The following is a 20,128-nucleotide window of genomic DNA, read 5'->3' on the forward strand; positions in this document are numbered from 1 at the left end:
CCGCCCACTCACACAGTGCAGCACGAGGGTTTTCTGCTGCGCAAGCGCGAACTCGACGCTAACCGCAAATCGTCCAACCGGTGAGTGTGTGGGCGGGGACCAAACTCAAGGTGTCCAATGAGTGAATAAGTGGTCAGGGAGGAGGTGGGGCTCAAATTCTGGACTTCCAACTCGCTAGGGGAGGTTAGGGTCCGGGGTGAAGGGCGTGGCCTAATGTTTGTGTGTTCTATGGCAGAGTGAGTGGAACTTGGATTGTGGAAGTGAATTAAATTGGAACCCAGTCTCATAGCGACCAACCCAGAGTTGACCGTAGCTAAGGAGCAAGCTAGGGGTGGAGTCGAGTCTAAGAGGGTTCCAATGGCATGTGGAACCTTGAGATGTCCAACCGATGAGGCGGGGGAAAGGGGGTGTCCTTGAAATTTCAAATTGGAGAAAGGTTGGGAACAGGCGCGGAGCCCAGATTCTGTGAAATGAGCGAAACGGAGGATGGGATCTTTAAAAAGTTTCCAAATTAGGATCCAACTCGGTTTTTGTGGTGTGTATGTATTTATTCTTGGAGTCCAGCTCCTGGTTGACCAGGATATTTTTGTCAGATTAGGGACAGGTGGGGCCAAGAGGGGTGGCACTGTCCAGGGAGAGGAGGCTGCAGGCTTTGTTGAGGCAGCGTGGTGTTTTTCTTCCTTGTCCCTGGTCAGGTTGGGAATGAATACGGTATTCATTGTACTGTATTTTGCTGTGGGGCTTCCTCTTGGACTTGGGGGTTTGGCTAGGTGGGAAGACAGGAGTTCCTCATTCTAAACAGATCTTCCTTGAAAGAACTCAGTGAAAGGTGGAGGAATGAGGGGATTAAGAAATGGAAAGGATAGAGTGGAACAAAGGCTATGGAGGAGACAGTGGAAGTCTTGGCTCCAGGAATTCAATACAGGAGGGGTTAAGGAAGGGCAAGCCCAGCAGGGACCAACCTGGGCAAAGACTTGGGACTGGGAGCCTTACATGCTCCCAGATGTTCAGAAACATCTGTAAGGAAGAGCTCCCTGGCATGTGGCCTAATGAGCTGGGGCAGAGACCACAGGAGGTCCTGTGCAGCTCATTTAATGCATTGATGTACTGACAAAGAATACCCAGGCAGTGTGCTACAGCTCTATCTTGAGCCCCATCTCCTCACCCCAGGTCGTGGGTGAGCCTGTACTGTGTGCTCAACAAAGGAGAGCTGGGCTTCTACAAGGATGCCAAAGGCCCAGCATCCGGGGGTACCCACGGTGGAGAGCCACTGCTCAGCTTGCACAAGGCCACCAGCGAGGTGGCTAGTGACTACAAGAAGAAGAAGCATGTCTTCAAGCTCCAGTGAGCCCCCGATGGCCAGAAGGGAGGGATCCAAGGCTCACCTTCCTTGGGGAACATTTGGTTGTGGGGGAGGGGGAGGCTGGCCCCCTTGGGATCCCTCAAATCTTGTGTTTCCTTCTTCAGGACCCAGGATGGCAGCGAGTTTTTGCTCCAGGCTAAAGATGAGGTGAGATTTGGTCCTTCCATACCCCTGTGGACCTCAAAATGACCTGGTGGGTGGCTGGCTCCTTGGCCCAGAATGGCTGGGCTGTGGAAGGTAGGCCGGCATTGTCAGGACTGTAGTGGAAAGCCAGTGGTCACAGGAGCCCAGAGGAGGTTCCTAAGACAGGAGGGGCAGGAGGGGTTCCAAGAAGGCTGCCCAGGCCCTGATGACATAGTCCGGCCTTCTTGCCTTGGCTACTCCGGTGAGATTAGGAAGATAAGAAGAGATAATCTATCTTAAAAAGGACCAGGTGACCCAGGTATAGTAGAGTGAGCAGCAGGTGCAGACTGTCAAAGAACAGAATTGCAAAGGGTTCTCTGTTGGAGGACAGAGTTCCAGGAGTGAGGTGAAAAGTCCTAGAAAATTCCCAGGGGCTGGATTTCTCAGGAAGTGATACCCCTTGGGAGAGAGTTGGGTTTTGTCCCAAGGGGACAGTGGTGCCATAGTGGGGCCAAAACCGCAAGGTCAGTTGGGGTCAAAACCCCAATTAAACCAAGAGGTTTAATGTTGTGTAATAAAAATATCTTTGGCTACCAGGTACAGGGGCCGTCAGAGCCAGGAGGCAGCCAGGGGAGGGAGCCAAGTGGGCAAGTATGGGGCTGGACTCCGCAGACCTGTGGGAAGAGAGGGGCGGATAGGGATGACAGGGCTGAGGCAGGGTTCTGAGGCAGAGACGACATGGAGGTCGTTTGAACAGAAGTTGAGAGTAATTAAGTAATTAAGTTCTTGCATGAGGCTATGAAGTAGGCCTTACTCTCTTCCTTCTTATACTTACCTATAAAATGGAAGCCAGGAATTGTGGCCCATGCCTGTAATTCCAGCACTCTGGGAGCTTGAGGCAGAAGGATTGCAAGTTCTAGCCCAACTGGGCAATGTAGTAACTTATCGAGACCTTGTCTCAAAATAAGAAACTAAGAAGGACTGGGGTTGTAGCTCAGTGTGAAGATCCCGAGTTCAGTCTCCAGTACTTGCCCGCAAATTATTTTTAATGGGGTTTTTATGAGATATACGTTGGTACCCGTAGAGCACAGGACCTGGTAAATGTTAGTGCTCAGTAGGTGTCCACCCATGTATTTTTCCTTGTTCTTGTTATCTGTCCATCTGTCAGTTATATAATCCACTGTATAGGTCTGAGTGAATGAATCCACGAAAAGTGCTTAGAACAGAGCCGGGCACATTGTAAATGCTATGTGACTGCACCCTCATTATCATTGTCACCTCAACAGAGGAGGCAACTGAAGTTCAGAGAGGGCAGTCTTGACTCCAGATTCATCTGTTACTGCAGTTCCTCTTTTCCAAATACAGACTCAGTGCCCTATTTCTTTCTCCAGGAGGAGATGAATGGTTGGCTGGAGGCAGTGGCTGCCTCGGTGGCTGAACACGCAGAGATCGCCCGCTGGGGACAGACACTACCCACCACTTCCTCCACAGATGAAGGCAACCCCAAGCGTGAGGGAGGGGAGCGCAGGTCCAGCGGGCGCAGGAAGTGACTCCCCCAACCCCAGGGTCTGACGAGTCTCCCTGCCCCTCCTCTCTGCACTGTGGGCACAAAGACACTTTCTCTTCTTCAAGGGCCAGAGCCCCTAGTTCCAACACTGCGGACTCACCACGACGGGCACTGGAAAGGAGGGGACTTCTCCTGCACCCCAACAAGTGGTGGGAGATTGCTGTCCCTATAGCCATATCTCGGCCCCTTCCCCCTCGCCATCCCCTCCCCAGGTGCTGGGGCTCTATTATTTTATGCAATAATTGAGCTTGGTGGGGGCGGGCAGGGGGCCAGTTGAGCCAAGTCCCCTGCCCCATCCGCAGATCCTGTCCCAAGAAGCGGGGGTGGTGGGAGGCGATAATTCCTGGCCTCCTGCCGCCATAAGGATGGGCACGGGGGCGCTGGTGAGGTCCCCTGGACCATCCAGGGTGCTAGGGGGTGGGGAGGGGACACTCCCTCTCCGCCTTTACCTCACTTCCAATGCTGCCTTGATCTGTCTGGGAGGGGGGAGTGAGGGGCCCCAGCCTCTGCACTCCGCCGCCTCGGAGCCATGTGGTTATTCCTGATTTAGTTTATTTTTGCAAAACGTCGACTTCCCCCCTCCCCCGCCCCGCATCCGCGAAGGCTTTTAATGGGAGGGGCGTCAAAGCTCAGAACTGTCTTCCTCTCTCCTCCCCCCTCCAACTGTAAATGCCACTTCCCGAGGGGAGGGGTGAGGGGAAGTCCCCCTCTGCACCCCTGCATGCTTCTGGCAGGAGCACCTCCCTGAGGAGTGGAGGTAGCGGGTCGTGGAGCCCCCATGGCCGCCTGGAGAAGCCGCTGGGGGCCGGGGATGTGGGGCGGTGTGGCGGGCGCACACTCTATGTACCTAAAATAAACCCTTTGGCTTTGACGGTCTACGCTGATTTGTTAGCGTTTTATGGGCTGCGCCTACAGGACGGGCTGGGGGCATCGGCAGCTTCGGAGAACATCTAGATGTACCTTTGGGTGTGCATTAATTTCGAAGTGTATAAACATGCACCTCGACGAATCACCTGAGAGCTGTACCTAAAATGGGAACTCTAGACGGATGGGGAAGTAATTAAAACTTTCCCAAAGGAGCCGCTCGGTCTGCGCGGTCCAGATCCGGAAAGGCGGGCCTCTTTAAAGAGGCGGAGAATTTAACAGTGACGAGCAACTGCTCTCTCCAATCGTCGGTAGCTTCTGTTGTCTCCGGCCCAATGAACACGCTATGGGGGCGGGTCTCAGTGCACACCCGGAAGTAGGTGCAGTCTGACTGGCCAGCCGGCTCGCCCGGGGGCCATGGCTGCGGCTGCAACTGTAACTGAGGGGGTCCCGGGTCGAGGTCCTCCTGGGGAAGTGATTCATCTGAACGTAGGAGGCAAAAGGTGAGAGAGAGATTCCTGAGGTTCTACACTGAGGGGCGGGGAGCGGAGTGGGAATTCCCGCCTCTCCTGGGGAAATCCCTATCAAGGGTTGCTCCGCCCCCGGCTGGAGGTGTGTAGCCTGGATGAAAGGCGGAGGTGGGGACCGCACACCCTGGATTTTGAGGGAGGGGGCAGAGTTTCTCACGCATCATTTTTGCATTCACTTACCGTCCCCACCCAGATTCAGTACTTCTCGCCAGACTCTCACCTGGATCCCAGACTCCTTCTTCTCCAGGTGATTGGGAAAGCGAGTTTGGGGCTGGGGTGGAAGCAGAGGGCATGGGAAAGCCTAATTTCCACCCCTATTCACCTCCCCGCGAGGCCGGTGACACCTGCTGTTTCCCTTTTCCTAGTCTGCTGAGCGGGCGCATCTCAACTCTGAAAGATGAGACCGGAGCAGTGAGTAGGGCAAAAGCTTAATGGAGTGGCCCTTAGGAGGAGGGACAAACCCACCACCACCACTTAGTCCCTCTCTTTGTGTTCTGCCTGCCCTTTTCTGCAGATCTTCATCGACAGGGACCCTACCATCTTCGCCCCCATCCTCAACTTCCTGCGCACCAAAGAGTTAGACCCCAGGTTGGTATGGGATAAAGAGTCTTTTATCCTCCCTCCCAGACAGTATCCACTTAAAATTCATTCCGTTAGCCGGGCGTGGTGGCGCACTCCTGTAACCCCAGCGCTCCAGTTGAGGCAGGAGGGTCGCTGTGAGTGAGACCAGCCTAGCAGTGAGTAGGGCAAAAGCTTAATGGAGTGGCCCTTAGGAGGAGGGACAAACCCACCACCACCACTTAGTCCCTCTCTTTGTGTTCTGCCTGCCCTTTTCTGCAGATCTTCATCGACAGGGACCCTACCATCTTCGCCCCCATCCTCAACTTCCTGCGCACCAAAGAGTTAGACCCCAGGTTGGTATGGGATAAAGAGTCTTTTATCCTCCCTCCCAGACAGTATCCACTTAAAATTCATTCCGTTAGCCGGGCGTGGTGGCGCACTCCTGTAACCCCAGCGCTCCAGTTGAGGCAGGAGGATCGCTGTGAGTTCGAGACCAGCCTGGGCTACATAGTGAGTTCCAGGTCAGTCTCAACGACATAGTGCGACCCTGTCTCAAAAAACAAAACAAAACAAAAAAATTCATTCCGTTAGAATTATTCAGAATCTTGATCAGGTTAAATTATTTGTCCTTAGAACTCCCTCTCCCACATTTTAACAGCTTGTATCATTCCTTCTTAAAATCTTATCCTGTCAAAATTAGCCACCCCTCAACATTCTCTCTGCAGTTCCAAAACATCCTCCTTAGAATTATCTGTCCTCTCCCAGGTCCCAGACCTGGTCCCTAATCAGTTCTTATACTCAGGGGTGTCCATGGTTCCAGCCTCCTCCATGAAGCCCAGTTCTATGGACTCACTCCACTGGGTAAGTGTGTGTGTGTGTGTGTGTGTGTGTGTGTGTGTGTGTGTGTGTGTGTGTTTGGGATGCAGTTAACATCCACCTCATAGGGTAGAAAACCAACCCTCTACTGAACTTGCCAAGTGCTTCCTCCCCATTTCCCCCCATTCCTGAAAGAGGGTTGGGTTAGGGCTAAGAGTACTGGGTTTGACCCTGGCTCTGAGGGGATTGGTGATGTTTTGTGGAGAAAGAGACAGAATTTGGGAAAGGGTCTGTCTTAGCATCCCTCAGATCCCTGCTTTGAGTCCTTCCGTTGCAGTTCGTCGCCTGCAGCTGCGGGAGGAGCTGGACCGATCTTCTTGTGGAAACGTCCTCTTCAATGGTTATCTGCCCCCACCAGGTGGGCACTCCCAGTGCCTGGAAGGGAGAAGGGCGTGTGCTAAAAACTACCTTTCCTGGGGTGGGGATTTAGCTCAGTGGTTCCGGCGCCTGCCTAGCAAGCACAAGGACCGGAGTTGGACCCCTGGTAACAAAAACAAAGCCATACATACAAACAAAGACTACCTTTCCTATAAGGCTGCAGCTGTTGGGTACCTGTGCTATGAGCCCTGAGGCACAATGGGACATGTAGTTCTGTGCCTGAGCTTAGGGTGATACTTGGAAAGGAAGTAGAAAACAGCATTTTCCGTAAGGCAGTGGGCCAGCTAGTTTTCCTTGTGCTCACTGCCCCATGGGAGTTGTAGTCTAAATTTGATTTTCTTGTAAGGAGGCTTCAGAAGAAATAGGGTTCTTTACATAGGGGGAATAATATCAATGGCAAGTCCTTTACTCTAATTCCCATGAGATCTTGGATCAGACTATATGAGAAGTAGCCTCAGAAGTTAGTGGGAACTGTAGTCCACTGGGCTTTGCTGGTTGGTAGAAGGAACCTAGTAATCTAGTGTGTGACTTTATTTCCATAACCCCCATCACTATCTACTGCTAGCATGAAATTTGCCAAATATCAAAGGGCTATATTATTTTCCTTAGTTTTAGCCCACCTTCAAATTCATCTGCTGGATATGGCGATGCACACAGCTAGGAGGCTGAGGTAGAAGGATCACAAATTCAAACCTAGTCTGGGAAATGAGATTGTGTCTCAGAATAAAAGAAGAGCTTCTGATGCAGCTCAGTGCCAAGGCCCCAGGTTCAATCCCCAGTACTGGGGGCGGGAGGACCATTTTAAATAGAAGCTTATACCATTACTTCTGTATCATAAATACAAAGCAAACATGAAAATAAATCCCAAATATCACAATGTTAGACCCTGGCTGGAGGCTACCAGCTTCCATTTTCTAGAAGAGATTAGCAAATATTAACGAGGCATTAATATCACAGCAGCACCAAACTCTGATGGACTCAAGGGACCTGAAAAGGGAGTAACTTACTGTATGACTCAGTGTCATTGAATGCAGTGTCCCAACCCCACTGAAAATCTTTATCAAGAGATTGCTGCACACGTGGGAAATTTGTAGCTGTCATACTTGAAGTGCTTACGGCCTGACACCAATGATTACAGTTGTTGCTCCTCTGCCTTGTCCCAATTCCAGTGTTCCCAGTGAAGCGGCGAAACCGGCACAGCCTGGTGGGATCCCAGCAGGTAGGGGGGCGCCTGGCCACTGTCCGGCGAAGCAACACGATGCCCCCCAACCTGGGCAATGCAGGGCTTCTGGGCCGAATGCTGGATGAGAAAGTCCCTCCCTCACCCTCAGGTAAATGTCTGGCATCTGGGCAGTCGGGGCAGCCAGTGGGTCCAGTGTGGGACAACTGTGACCCATACTTCAATCACTGCTTTTCCCCCGCCCCCACCTCAAGGGCAATCAGAAGAGGCGGGCATGGTGCGCCTGGTGTGTGGACACAACAACTGGATCGCTGTGGCCTATACCCAGTTTCTTGTCTGCTATAGGTGCTCGGGGAGTGGGAGGTGGGAGGCTCTGAGCTGTTTGCACGGGAAGGGGTTGAGGAGAGGGTTGATGACGTCCCCTCCGTCCTACAGGCTGAAGGAGGCCTCTGGCTGGCAGCTGGTGTTTTCCAGCCCCCGCCTGGACTGGCCCATTGAGCGCCTGGCTCTCACAGCCCGGGTGCCTGGTGGGGCTTTGGGCGAGCATGACAAGATGGTGGCCGCAGCCACTGGCAGTGAGATCCTGCTGTGGGCTCTGCAGCTGGAAGGTGGCGGCTCCGAGATAGGTATGGCCCTGGGTGTTTTTCAGAACTCTCTGCCCTGAGAATTCTTTGGCCTGTTAAAATAACCCATCCCAGAGTTGGGTGTAGTGACACATACCTGTAGTCCCAGGACTCAAGAGGCTGAGGCAGGAGGATGCAGAGTTTGAGGTCAGCCTGGTCTACATGGTGAGTCCACTAGTGGCCTGGACTACATAACAAGACCCTGTTTCACCAAAAAACAGAAAAACCCAACCTACGTATAAAATTCCCAAGCCCATAAGAATTCTCTGCTCCATTAGCTGTCTGGACTCCATTAGGATGCTCCATGTCTGTTGGGATTCCTTTGCCTGTTGGGAAAATCTACCCGTGGCAGTTCTCTCCCTGCTGAGAATTCCCTGCCCCATGAGATCTCCTCTCAGTGCTCCATGCCAAGGCCTGTTAGAATCTGTGTTCCTCATCAGAGACCTCTGTCACCAGAGGGTTTTCCATGTTGGAAATCTCACCCATGTTAGAGTCCACACTCTGCAGCGTTCCTCTCCTGTCCGAAAATACCTGTCATTCATGTGAGGATTCCGTGTGGCCCTTGGAGTTCCCGCTGCCGCAGTCCTCATGCCGAAGCAGGGTCCTGACCGAGCCCTCCTTATCCATGCAGGAGTCTTCCACCTAGGGGTGCCTGTGGAGGCCTTGTTTTTTGTGGGGAACCAGCTCATTGCCACGAGCCACACCGGGCGCATCGGCGTGTGGAACGCCGTCACCAAGCACTGGCAGGTGCGAGCTCTGGCAGCCTCGCTGTCCTCTTCCCAGTGTGCACAGCATACAGACTGGAGAGGGGCCCCTTCCAGTCCCAGCACACCCGGAGAGGGCCAGGGAACCCAGTGTGGCCCAGAGCTAGCATGGGGAGGCCTCCCAGAGGAGGGGCCCTGAGTAGACATGGGGACGGATGGGTCTCCAAGTGAGGGAGAAGGTTCCCTGGGTCCTGGGCCTGGGGTATGTGCGGGGAATTAGATGACATAGGAGAAGCACACACAGACATGCGGACATCTGTTACTCCCCAGCCACCCCAGGCCATATCCATAACATTAAAGAAAAACAACCCTGAAGTTTCGTTTTTCTCCTATAAAAATGTGTTTGGGAGAGAGGCAGACAGGCAGAAAAAGAGACAGAGAAGGTAGAAGGAGGGGAAAATAGACAAATAGAAACAAAGTCAGAAACAAGTGACTGAATGGCTAGTAGGTGAAGGATTGTAGGAACACTGAAGGGAATTAATTAAAAGTCAGAAACAGCGTGAAGGAATGGCCCAGACGCTCAGACAGAGAGCAGGAGGCACAAGAAGGAGGCACAGGGAGAGCAGGTGCCACCTGGGAGAGGTGCAGCGGGGGCGGGGAGGGTTTGTGGGAGGAGCAACGAGGATGCAAAGGTTTAGGGGGCCTCAGCCACTGCCTTCCGGCACTGCCAGGTCCAGGAGGTGCAGCCCATCACCAGCTACGACGCAGCCGGCTCCTTCCTCCTCCTGGGATGCAGCAATGGCTCCATCTACTATGTGGGTGAGTAGCAGACTCTGGGGGTGAAAGGGCAGCGTGAACAGAACCCCCCCACCACATGGGAGGGGGCGGGCCGGGCACCTGCAGCAAACCATGTGTCCCACCTAGATGTGCAGAAGTTCCCTCTTCGGATGAAGGACAATGACCTCCTGGTCAGTGAGCTCTACCGGGACCCAGCGGAAGACGGGGTCACTGCCCTCAGTGTCTACCTCACCCCCAAAACCAGTAAGCTCTGACGCAGCTCTGCCCTTGCCGACTCCAGCCCCCGTCTGTAGTTGTGTCCTTGCATGTGTGGCACATCTCAGGACTGACCAGGAGGGAGGTCAGATTCACCCCTCATTTGGTCATTCAACAAATATTTATTGAGTACTGCTCTTAGTGCTAGGCTGAGATTGGCCACTCCAGGGGCAAAATGTGCCAATGGTTGATCTTTGTGTTTCTCCTCTCTGCAATCCAGGCATGATTCCATGTTCATAAAGCCAAGAAGATACATGGTTTTGTTGTTTTGTTGTTGTTGTTGTTGTTGTTTTTGAGATAGGGCCTCGCTGTGTAGTTCAGGCTGGCCTTCAACTCATCCTGTAGCCCAGATTGGCCTTAAGCTCAAGGCAATCCTCCTGCCTCGGCCTCCTGGGTGCTAGATTACAGGCGCGCACCTTAGTGCCACAAGATACATGTTCTATAATGGACAAATCTGAGTTTTTAGTTAGGGTCCTTAGGGTTTTTTTTTTGTTGTTGTTATTGTTTTTGTTTTATTTTCTTGATGGTAAATGTAGAAAAACAGGTTAACTTTTGATTTTGAGATACAATTTATGTTCTGTAAAATTTACCTTTTTTTATTGCTTTTTGAGTTGAGAAGGAAGCCACGGCCTTTACAATTCTAGGCAGTGCCCTGCCACTCACCAGCCAAATTTAGCACTTTTAAGTATACAATTCAAGGAGGGGCATGGTGACACACACTGGTAATCCCAGCACTCAGGAGGCTGAGGCAGGAGGGTTGCTGTGAGTCTGAGGCCAGCCTGGACTATGTAGTGAGACCCTGTTTCAAACACAAACAAACAACAATAGCGAAAAATACCTACTGTGTCTGACTCAGTCAACTTCTTCTCCGTCCTCCTCTAAGTGTACTTCCTGTTTGTGTTACTGTGTATAACCCTAATCCATTGCTTGTGACTGCTACAGAATTTATCAAAGGTTGCTGGACAATGGTGGCACAAGCATGTAATCCTAACATTCTGGGAGGATGAGGCAGGAGGATTGCAGGGTTGAGTCTGGCCTGGTCAATTTAGCAAGAGCCTCTCTTAAAAAGTTAAAAGAAGCTGGGTGTGGTGGAAGATGCCTGTAATTTCAGCCCTCAGGAGGCTGAGGCAGGAGGATTGCTGTGAATTTGAGGCCAGCCTGGGCTACATAGTGAGGTCAAGGTCAGTCTGAACTACGCAGTTAGACCCTGTCTCAAGGAGGAAAAAAAAAATTAGAAGGTTGGGTATGTAGTGCTGTGTGAAGGGCCTGGGTTCAGTCCCTAGTACTGTTAAATGAAGAGGTAAATAAGTAAGTGAATAAATAAGTAGAGACTGAGACGTAGCTCGTTGGAAAGGCTCTGGATTCTGTCCCCAGTACCAAAAAAAAAAAATTAAAACCACATTTACCTCCCCATATTTTTTTAAATGACCTATTATGTTTCTAAGAGTTGCCAAGTGGGAAGTTGGCCAGGGTTGGGAATCCCTAAGACACATGGCCTGCATTCCCCTCTCACTCTGTGTCTCTTTCTGCAGTCCATCTATCTGGTCTCTCTGTCCTGTGCCGTTCAATTTCTCCACTCTCTAGGAGTTTTTGCCCCTCTCTTTCCCTTCTCTAATCGGCTCGGTATCGCTGTCTTAACTCTTGTCGATGACTGTGGCTCTGCTCTGTGGCCTTTTCTCGTGGCGCCTGCTTTCCAGCCCCATTTCTCTCTGGGTTCTGTGTCTCTGTCACACAGGCCCTGTCTTCATCCTTGGCCCCTCACCAGGTGACAGCGGGAACTGGATCGAGATCGCCTACGGCACCAGCTCGGGGGGCGTGCGGGTCATCGTGCAGCACCCCGAGACAGTGGGCTCGGGGCCCCAGCTCTTCCAGACCTTCACTGTGCACCGCAGTCCCGTCACCAAGATCATGCTGTCGGAGAAGCACCTCATCTCGGGTGGGTCACCCTGCGGAACATGACTCGGGTGGGGCTGCGAGGCCAGGTGGGGAGGATTTCTACCAGGGAGGGACGCTGACCTGAAAGGGGTTGCTGCAGGATGCGAGAAGACTCCAAGGGGACCACACTGGGGAGAGGGAATTTACAGAGGGTCAAGGAAAAAGTTTATGAAGCGAACAGCGTTTATTGAACACCTACTATATGCCATCCGCAGGGGGTATAATCACCCACGTGACAAGCCAAGTCCCTGCCCTCGCAGAGCTAACATTTTAGTGCAGACAACAGATAAATAGAAATGCAGAGCTTGAGTGTATGTCAGTGGCAGTGTTTGCCTGGCATCTTTGAGGCCTTGGGTTCCATCCACAATACTACAGAAATAAAAAGAATAAAGTCAGGTGTGGTGGCACATGCCTGCAGCCCTAGCTAGCTACTCAGGAGGCTGAGGCAGGAGGATCACAAGACTGAGGCCAGCCTGGCAATTCCATAAGGCCCTGTCCCAAAGAAGTTAATAAATAAGTAAATAAGTAAATCTCCACCAAGTGATAATAAGGACCATGAATAAAAATGAAGTGGTGTGTGATGAGAGAGCATCAGCCTAACTAAAACAATCAGAAGGAAGTTTTCCAAAGACTACTGACACCTATTTGGAAACAGCACAGTGTTGCTATAGTAAACTGTGGACCTATTCAGTAAGTTCCCAGGCGAGGGGAAGTTTTGAAAGACAAATGGGGAGGGATTACATCAGATATGTTGAAACCACACTCCTTGGCCACGATGGTTAATAACAAGAGGCATTGGTCCAAGGCTAAACAGGCAGCTGTGTGAGGTTGCGCTGACCTCCGCACAAGTGTGGTTCTGGCTGTGTCCTTTGTGAGAGCTCCTATCAGGCAGTCATGGTCAGAACCTTTCCTTCAGGCTTGGTGTAGTGGTGCACGCTTATAATCCCAGCACCCTGAGAGGCTGAAACGAGAGAGAGAGAGAGTGTGTTAGAGGCCAGCCTCTCTGGTTTTTGTCTGTTTTTTGTGTGTGTGCCTTTAGTTTCTTTCTTTCTTTCTGAGACAGGGTCTCGCTATGTTCTTCAGGCTGACCTTGAACTGTCAGTGATCCTCCTGCCTCAGCCTCCCGAGTGCTGGGATCACAGGTGTGTGCCACCACACACACAGCTGACCCTTTCTCAAAAAAAAATTTTTTTTATGAAGGGATGGAGGTGTAGCTCAGTGTGAAGGCTCTGGATTCAATCCCCAATACCACACCACACACACACACACACACACACACACACACACACACACACACACGCACAAAACCTCTTGGCTTTAATTGCTTGTTGCTTTATCGTCAGGGTTAGCATAAGCAGCGCCATTTTGATTCTGACAGCCTTCACATGTCTCTCGTAAGAATGACTGGGTCGCTGGAGAAGGGTGGTTCGGGGAAGGCCTGCCTGAGGAAGGACCTTTGAGCAGAGAGGAAGGGAGGAGCAGTGCAGACTGGCAGAGACCAGCATGCTAGGCAGAGGGAACAGGCACTGCATAGGTTCGAGGGAAGAGGGCGCCTGATGTATCTGAGCAGGATCGGAAGCCCCGTACCTGCAGCAGGGCGAGTGATGGGCAGGCAGGAGAGGCGAGGGCCAAGAGGCCGTGGGGCAGAAGCTGGGGGTGGGTCTGGCCAGGCTCTGGCTGAATGTAGACCCGGACCATGGGGACAGGACAGGAACAGTGGGGTGGCTGCTGCAGTGGTCCAGGCAGGAGCCGAGAGGGGCATAGGGCTGGGTGACAGCGGAACGTGGGCTCAGCTCTGAGGCCACTTCAGACAGAGCGTTCCTGACCATTTGGAGTCCTGAGCGACAAAGAATCCTCTGTAAGGGAAGAATGGGGGAACTGGAGCTGAGGTTCTGCAAGGGGTCGTCTGGGGCTCAGGAAGATCTGGCAGCGTCTCCACCGCAGCAGGCCTGACCTCCCCTGTGCTCCTCAGTCTGTGCGGACAACAACCATGTGCGGACGTGGTCTGTGACTCGCTTCCGGGGCATGATTTCCACCCAGCCGGGCTCCACCCCACTTGCTTCCTTCAAGATCCTGGCCCTGGAGTCCGCGGATGGGCATGGAGGCTGCAGTGCTGGCAATGACATTGGTGCCCATCACCCCTGATCCCCTCCCCACTGACCCCACGGGCCCAGCTGACCCGACACACTGCCATCCCCACTGACTCCTGCTGCCTGCCCCGGGCCCAGCACCCGATCCCCTGGGGCCCCATCCAATCCCACTGACCCTGCGGCTCCAACTTCAGCAGCCCTAGGTTGGGACGTGTGGGTGGGAGGGCTTCGGCACTGGGGAGGGGACCCCGGCCTTTTAGTTTCTTTAGCCCTGCCCCGTCCCTCTCCGGCCAGGCCCCTACGGTGAGCGGGACGACCAGCAGGTGTTCGTTCAGAAGGTGGTGCCGAGTGCCAGCCAGCTCTTCGTGCGCCTGTCATCCACTGGCCAGCGGTGAGTACTGCCCCACCCAACTGAGAGGGAGGGTGGTCAGGGAGAAGCTGAGGTTCCAGCTGGGTCACAGAGGCCAGAAGGGGTCCCAGGCAAGGGGCCCTGAAGCAACAGAGGCTGGGAAGGCAAACAGGCCTGGTGAATTTGGGGTCTTCAGGGATCAAACGTGTGACAGGCATGGGAGGAGTGACACTGGAGAGACCTCAGACCCTACTTGCTGGACACCAGACAGAGCCCAGTGCAGTTGGGACGGGATAGGCAGGTGCAGGGGGAAGTCAGCAGTGGGGTGGGGAGGTGCAGCCGGAGCGTCAGGCCTGGATGAGCACAGGAAGCTGTGGGAGCCCAGAGCCCTGCTTGCTCCGGTCTGAGTAGAGGCCTGAGAGGGTGTTCCTCCTTCCTTCCTTCCTGTTTTCTGGTGCTCGTAGGTATTATACCCAGGGTCTTTGCACTGAACTACATCCCCAGTTATTATTATTATTATTTTTTATTCCTATCAGGGTCTTGCTAAGTCACTAAGTTTCCCAGGCTGCTGGGCTCAAACTTGCAATCCTCCTGCCTCAGCCTCCCATGCCACGGCTGGGAAGATTGTCTTGAAAAAAAAGTGTCTGGTGGAGACCTGGAAGCTAAGTAGGAACGAGCAGAAGGAAGGGAGGCTGTGGAATGTGGAGAGACGAGGAAGGGCCACACAGGGTCACAGGCCAGGAGTGCATGGCCTGGCTCTGGAGAAGACTGGAGCAGGGCTGTGTCAGTCATGAGGAGAGCCCGAGGCTTTGTCTGAGCACCCAGAAGGCGGGGCCGCTGTGGGGGATGAGTGGGAGTCAGACTGGAGGCCAGGAGCCCGAGGAGGAGGCCGCTGTGGGAGAGACGCTGGGCACATGGTAGGAAGTGGAGGAAGCCCCTGGCTAAGACCTGAAGAAAGGAACAGGGCAAGCGGGGCACCCAGAGGTCCACCAGGCAGCGTGGTGGTGCTGGGGTAGGGCTGGGGCAGTCGGGGCTGCTGCTGATGAAGAGAAAACAGTAGATTTGGGGACCTCATTGGAGGGGCCAGAACAGAAGCTGAGCCCGCTGTGGTGGCCTGAATCTGGAATCCCAGAAGTCTGAGGGGAGAAGGCAGGCAGATCAGAAGTGGGAGCCCAGCCCGGGATGCTTAGTGACACAGCAAAACCTTGTCCCAAAGGGCTGAGGATGTAGCTCGAGGTGAAGGCCCTGGGTTCCAGCTCCAGTACCTACGGCAGGCTCCAGCTGCAGTGGTGGGGCTGTGACCCAGGGAGGGTGTGAGGACAACAGGGGCGCAGGCAGGACGACTCCCTCGGGCCCTCACTCCGCAGAGTGTGTTCCGTGCGCTCGGTGGACGGCTCGCCCACGACCGCCTTCACGGTGCTGGAGTGTGAGGGCTCCCGGCGGCTGGGCTCGCGGCCCCGGCGCTACCTGCTCACTGGCCAGGCCAACGGTAGCCTGGCCATGTGGGACTTGACCACTGCGATGGACGGCCTCGGCCAGGCCCCAGGTACTCCCTGCCCCAGGCCCACCCTCTCTCGGAAGCCGAATCCTCGCTCACTGTGGCCTGATCTCTCCTCCCAAGTCCTTGCTCTCTGATGCGTTTCCTGGCCGTCCAGCCCCTCCTTGCCCTACCTTCCCACCCTGTCTCTTAGCCTTTTCCACTCCTGTGTGCTGCACTGCAGCCCTGTGCCTTGCCCAGTCGTCGCTGTCTTGGCCGACCCTGCTTTCTTTCCCACAGCAGGTGGCCTGACAGAGGAGGAGCTCATGGGACAGCTGGAGCAGTGTGAGCTGGCCCCCCTGGCTTCCTCGCGCAGTGTGGTCCCCAGCCCCTCCCCCCGTGCCTCCCTCACCAGGTAGCTGCAGCCCCACTTCCCAGTCTGAGCATTGGAGGGAGTGGCCTTGGGGAAACGATGGCCCTGCTACCCAGCACTGACCTCCTGTCCCTTCAGTCTCCACTCAGCCTCCAGCAGCACCTCCCTGTCCGGCCACCGTGGGAGCCCCAGCCCCCCGCAGGTGGAGGCCCGGCGCCGTGGGGGTGGCAGCTTTGTGGAGCGCTGCCAGGAGCTGGTGCGGAACCCGCCCGAGCCTCAAAGGCCACCAACTCCAGCCCCTCGGCCCTCCACAGGTCTTGGGGCTCCCCTCACGCCTCCCAAGAAGAAGCTCAACGAAACTTCCTTTTGAACACAGATGCCACGGTGCCTTTGGATACTCCAGTCCCGGGGGCCTCAGGTGCCTCCTTGCTTCCTATTGAAGCCCTGGGTTCAGGGCCAGGGCCCCCTTAGAGTGGTCATTGTCGGTGGTCATTGTTACATCTTCCCCCTTTTCTAGAAGCCAAAGTCACCCTCCGCAATAAAACTCTCACTGCCATCACTTTGATTGCATTCTTGTGAGTTTGGGGATCTCCAGGGAAGGGGTGGGGAAAGATACAGGGCTCAACCAGATTCCTGGCTATAGATTCAGCAACATCTGCTTTTCCTGGATTAACCAAAGCAGGGAATATATTGGCTCACACAGTGGCTTTAAGTATGGCCGCATCCAGGGTTCAAATACTCAGAATGTCTTCCTACCTCTTGCTTTCCTCTCAAATGCATCGTCTTCAGTCAGATTTCCTACCGTGGCCTCATGTCTCCTAAAAGCTCCTTAGCAACGTCTCTGCCTCTGCCTCTCAGCCTCTTTCCCTCTCTAGCAGACATCACAGGACTGATTCTCATTGGCTTGAATTCAGCAGGTGAGCACTGCTGAACCAGTCCCTGTGGTTGGTGTGATGAGAGAGTCCATTGTCCCAGCCTGGATCGGGAGCCCTCAGAGTTGGGAGGCGAGGTGAGCCCCATGTGGGCAGAGTGGAGGAAGAGTTCCCGCAAGTCTATAGGTGGCAGAAACCCAGGTGGCAACTAAGTTGTTTCATCCTGAGCATTTGTACCCCAAACCTTGCCACTACAAACACCTTGCCCAGCATCCCTGGCTGCCCAGTCACCTGTCGGGGCAGGTTCAACTCACCTTAGCCTGAAAGCTTTAGGGTTTTTTCCCCCAAATCATGTCTGTCCATGTGGCACTTCCTCGGGGAAGTTTATTGCAGTTTTTTCCTTGGCCTAGTAAAGAAGAGAGAAAGTAGGCCAGACTAGAAGCAAGGGATTTTAGAATATTCTAATTCAAGAATTCCAGAGTTTTGGGAATGCTAGAACTACTGAAATACAGTGGAGAGGAACCTAGGATGCTAGGGAATCCAGAACCCAGGACTATCTGCAGTGCTAATAGTTTAACAGTGTTAGGATTCTCCCCTGCACGTCAGAGAGTACAGACTTGCTGTTCTTCCCAAAAAAGGCCCAGAAAGTCTGACTGTAGAAGAAGTGAGTATCAAAGGATACCTGTGAATCTCCACTAGTAGGAATATTTTTCATGTCCACATTTATGTCATACTAAGAATTATAGAATATAAAAAGGAATCTGAATTACTGGGATATCTAGAGAATGGGAGATAATCTGGACTGTTAGCCCTTTCAGAACACTGGAGGCTTTGTTTGTATTTCAAGAAATTCATAATGACATGGGGTTCAGGATGTCAGAGACTCTAGAACACACACAGGAGACCTTAAAGATGACTTATTCTAAAACCCAGGTGCTCTGGAATGCCTGTGCATCTCAAACTCTATATTTTTTTATAGGCCAGAACTTTCAGAATACTAGGGATGTTTCAATGTTAGGAATTCTAGAGAGAGTATGTGTGAAGTTTAGACTATCAGGAAATCTAGAATATGAGGATGTTTTGTAATGCTCACAATCCAAAATTTTGAGGTCTTTTTTCCTATACCAAGGAAGTCTTATGTTTTTGGAATTCATGATTCTAGAAGTAACAGATAAAGAATACTGCTAGATCTAGAACACTGAGGACTTTTTAAAAAAATACTGTTAGGGATATCCGGGTGTGGTGGTGCACACCTATAATCCCAGCTCTTGCGGGTGCTGAGGCAGGAGGATCACTGTGAGTTCAAGGCCAGGCTGGGCTACATAGTGAGTTCAAGGCCAGCCTTAACTACATAATGAGGCCCTATTTAAAAAATAACTAGGGATAAAACAATTGTGTGGAGAGAGAATCATGGGGAGAAGCTTCTGGAATGCCAGGGATCTGGAACTGATGGCTTTTAAAGTGTTGAGATCAGATCAGGATCCAGGGGTGACAGACACAATCCAGGAAAATAAAAATTGGAAGCTGGGGACTCCATATTCTGGGGGGATGGGAAGCCAATGCTGTCCCCGGAAGTTGCAGTGGTGAGCCAGAGGCTGTTGCCTAGCAACGAGTATTGAAGATGCCCTGGATTGCAGGCAGAAGGAAGAAATTTCGGCAGCGCCCCCAGCAAATGCTCCAGCCACAGGGTAGGAAATGGAGAGAGGGGGAAATGGGTGAGGGATTCGATGTCCTTCCTGCAGGGCCAAGTGAACAGGGAGGGATCTAGGGGCCGCACAAGGGCAAGGACATGGAGCACATTGAGTGGGCAGAGCCGGGCACTCCACAGTCGTACTGTGTCAACCCACAAATACCCGTGAATGAGGCACAAGTGCCATTGGTACTGCTCCGGGGTTCTGCGTCCCCGGACGGTGGGTAGGCCCGGATTTCTAGGTGTCAGTGTGGGACGGAGGCGTGCATTACTGTAGATGGCAGTAACGGTGTGAATGTGGCTGTGTGAGTCATCCGTGTGTCTCGCTGCAAGGGAGGGGTGAAGGAATTCCCACCCACGCTGCACACCTTCTACTGGAAAGAGGAGTAGGGGACGGGGCCAAGTTGGCTCACTTGCTGTTCTTAGTCAGAGGACGGCCCTGAGGTCAGGGCCTGTGGCCCCAGTACCCTGTGTGGGAGAGCCCTGTATACCCGGGGGCGGAGCTAGCACTACAGAAATAGAAACCTTAAGAATCAAACTGCTGAGATGGGGCCTGGAGTTTAGAAACGGCAAGCATGCAAAGGGTGGGGCCTGGGGCCTGAAGTGTAGGACAAGTCCAACTCTCTCTGGGAGAAGGTGTGGCCTGAAGCTGCAAGAAAAAGAGGCAATTGGGGGCGGGGCCTGCAGCTCTGGGGGCGGGGCCTTTGGGAGAAGAGAGGCGGAGTTTGTGGTTCGAGTGAGAAGAGGGCGGGACCTTGGATTTATAATAAAGGGAAGGGGCTGAATTTGACCCTCTGAGCTTCCAGGCTCTGAGCAGGACTTGGAGCCTGGAACCCAATAAAGGGGGTGGGAGTGGGGCCAAAGGCCCCTGTGGCTTGGGGCTCTTAAAAGAAGAGGCTCTTAGGAAATGTCCTGGGACTCTAAGGAGAAAGTCTGCAATTCTGGAAGTGGGAGGGATTCAAGCAGGGAAAGCAGTCGGGTACCTTCTGGGGACGGCAGTTGAGATGGACGCTGGAGTGGCAGGTCTAGAACCCCTCTGCAGGCAGTGTCCGGGGGTCGGGGTGGAGCCTGGGTCCCCGCAGGGGCAGAGCTTCGGAAGGACGAGCTGTGGCAGATGGTGAGCCTGGAGCACGAGGGACAGGGCCTTGGGAAGGACCGAATACTTTGGCGAGGTCTAGGGGACCCCTAAGCTTCAAAGGGACGGGCGCGGGGCCTAGTGCAGAATTAGCTCTCCATTCGCGGAATCTGTAGCCCCTGGTTTGAGCACTGGGCTCCATTGGGGATCCCAGAATTCTCATCAAATTTTTGCCGAGCTGTGAACGAGGGGAGCAGGAGTCTAACGTAGGGGACCCGGCCCTACCCTCCGCATTCCGCCCTGTCCTAAGAATCCCTTCACTTGGGGCTTGCGCTCCAAGAGAGGGTACATGGGGTCGGTACCCGTCTTCCGATTTCTTCCCGTGGCCTGGAGACTTCCAGGACCCCTGCCCCCTGCCCAGCACCTGTCCCTTAGACCCGCCCCC

The 20,128-nt window shown here is 53.5% G+C and overlaps 3 protein-coding genes across 3 annotated transcripts in view; all 3 read left to right on the forward strand.

The window, feature by feature from the left end:
* Sptbn4 (spectrin beta, non-erythrocytic 4) overlaps positions 1-3,923 on the forward strand; it is a 72,089-nt gene extending 68,166 nt beyond the window's left edge. The window contains exons 36-39 of the mRNA XM_033765993.1: positions 6-80; positions 1,171-1,344; positions 1,468-1,510; positions 2,878-3,923. Of these exons, the coding sequence (XP_033621884.1) occupies positions 6-80; positions 1,171-1,344; positions 1,468-1,510; positions 2,878-3,036 (451 nt within the window). The 3' untranslated portion in view covers positions 3,037-3,923. The remainder of the gene's footprint in view (positions 1-5; positions 81-1,170; positions 1,345-1,467; positions 1,511-2,877) is intronic.
* Positions 3,924-4,278: 355 nt separating this feature from the next.
* Positions 4,279-16,599, forward strand: Shkbp1 (SH3KBP1 binding protein 1). Its single transcript, XM_010614467.3, has 18 exons — positions 4,279-4,420; positions 4,641-4,694; positions 4,813-4,858; positions 4,962-5,035; positions 5,811-5,869; positions 6,162-6,242; positions 7,432-7,593; positions 7,697-7,787; positions 7,878-8,068; positions 8,697-8,812; positions 9,501-9,588; positions 9,694-9,810; positions 11,588-11,758; positions 13,730-13,885; positions 14,142-14,238; positions 15,564-15,742; positions 15,974-16,088; positions 16,185-16,599. Exons 1-18 carry the CDS (start codon positions 4,335-4,337, stop codon positions 16,414-16,416), a joined length of 2,115 nt encoding a protein of 704 aa, XP_010612769.1. The 5' UTR covers positions 4,279-4,334; the 3' UTR covers positions 16,417-16,599.
* Positions 16,600-16,999: 400 nt separating this feature from the next.
* The window catches only part of Ltbp4 (latent transforming growth factor beta binding protein 4), a 32,270-nt gene continuing 29,141 nt past the window's right edge, over positions 17,000-20,128 (forward strand). The window contains exons 1-2 of the mRNA XM_010614530.1: positions 17,000-17,055; positions 18,511-18,606. Of these exons, the coding sequence (XP_010612832.1) occupies positions 17,000-17,055; positions 18,511-18,606 (152 nt within the window). The remainder of the gene's footprint in view (positions 17,056-18,510; positions 18,607-20,128) is intronic.

The sequence above is a fragment of the Fukomys damarensis genome, unplaced genomic scaffold (assembly GCF_012274545.1).
Source record: "Fukomys damarensis isolate Sample0158 unplaced genomic scaffold, DMR_v1.0_HiC HiC_scaffold_19, whole genome shotgun sequence".
Taxonomy (NCBI): Eukaryota; Metazoa; Chordata; class Mammalia; order Rodentia; family Bathyergidae; genus Fukomys; species Fukomys damarensis.

What these genes read in the sequence shown, in the direction of transcription:
- Shkbp1 (XM_010614467.3), top strand. Translation starts at nt 4,335, where the DNA reads ATGGCTGCGGCTGCAACTGTAACTGAGGGGGTCCCGGGTCGAGGTCCT. An exon ending in ACCAAAGAGTTAGACCCCAG is followed by an intron (nt 5,036 to 5,810) that starts GTTGGTATGGGA and finishes TCTTATACTCAG; the next exon opens with GGGTGTCCATGGTTCCAGCC. An exon ending in TGGTTATCTGCCCCCACCAG is followed by an intron (nt 6,243 to 7,431) that starts GTGGGCACTCCC and finishes TCCCAATTCCAG; the next exon opens with TGTTCCCAGTGAAGCGGCGA.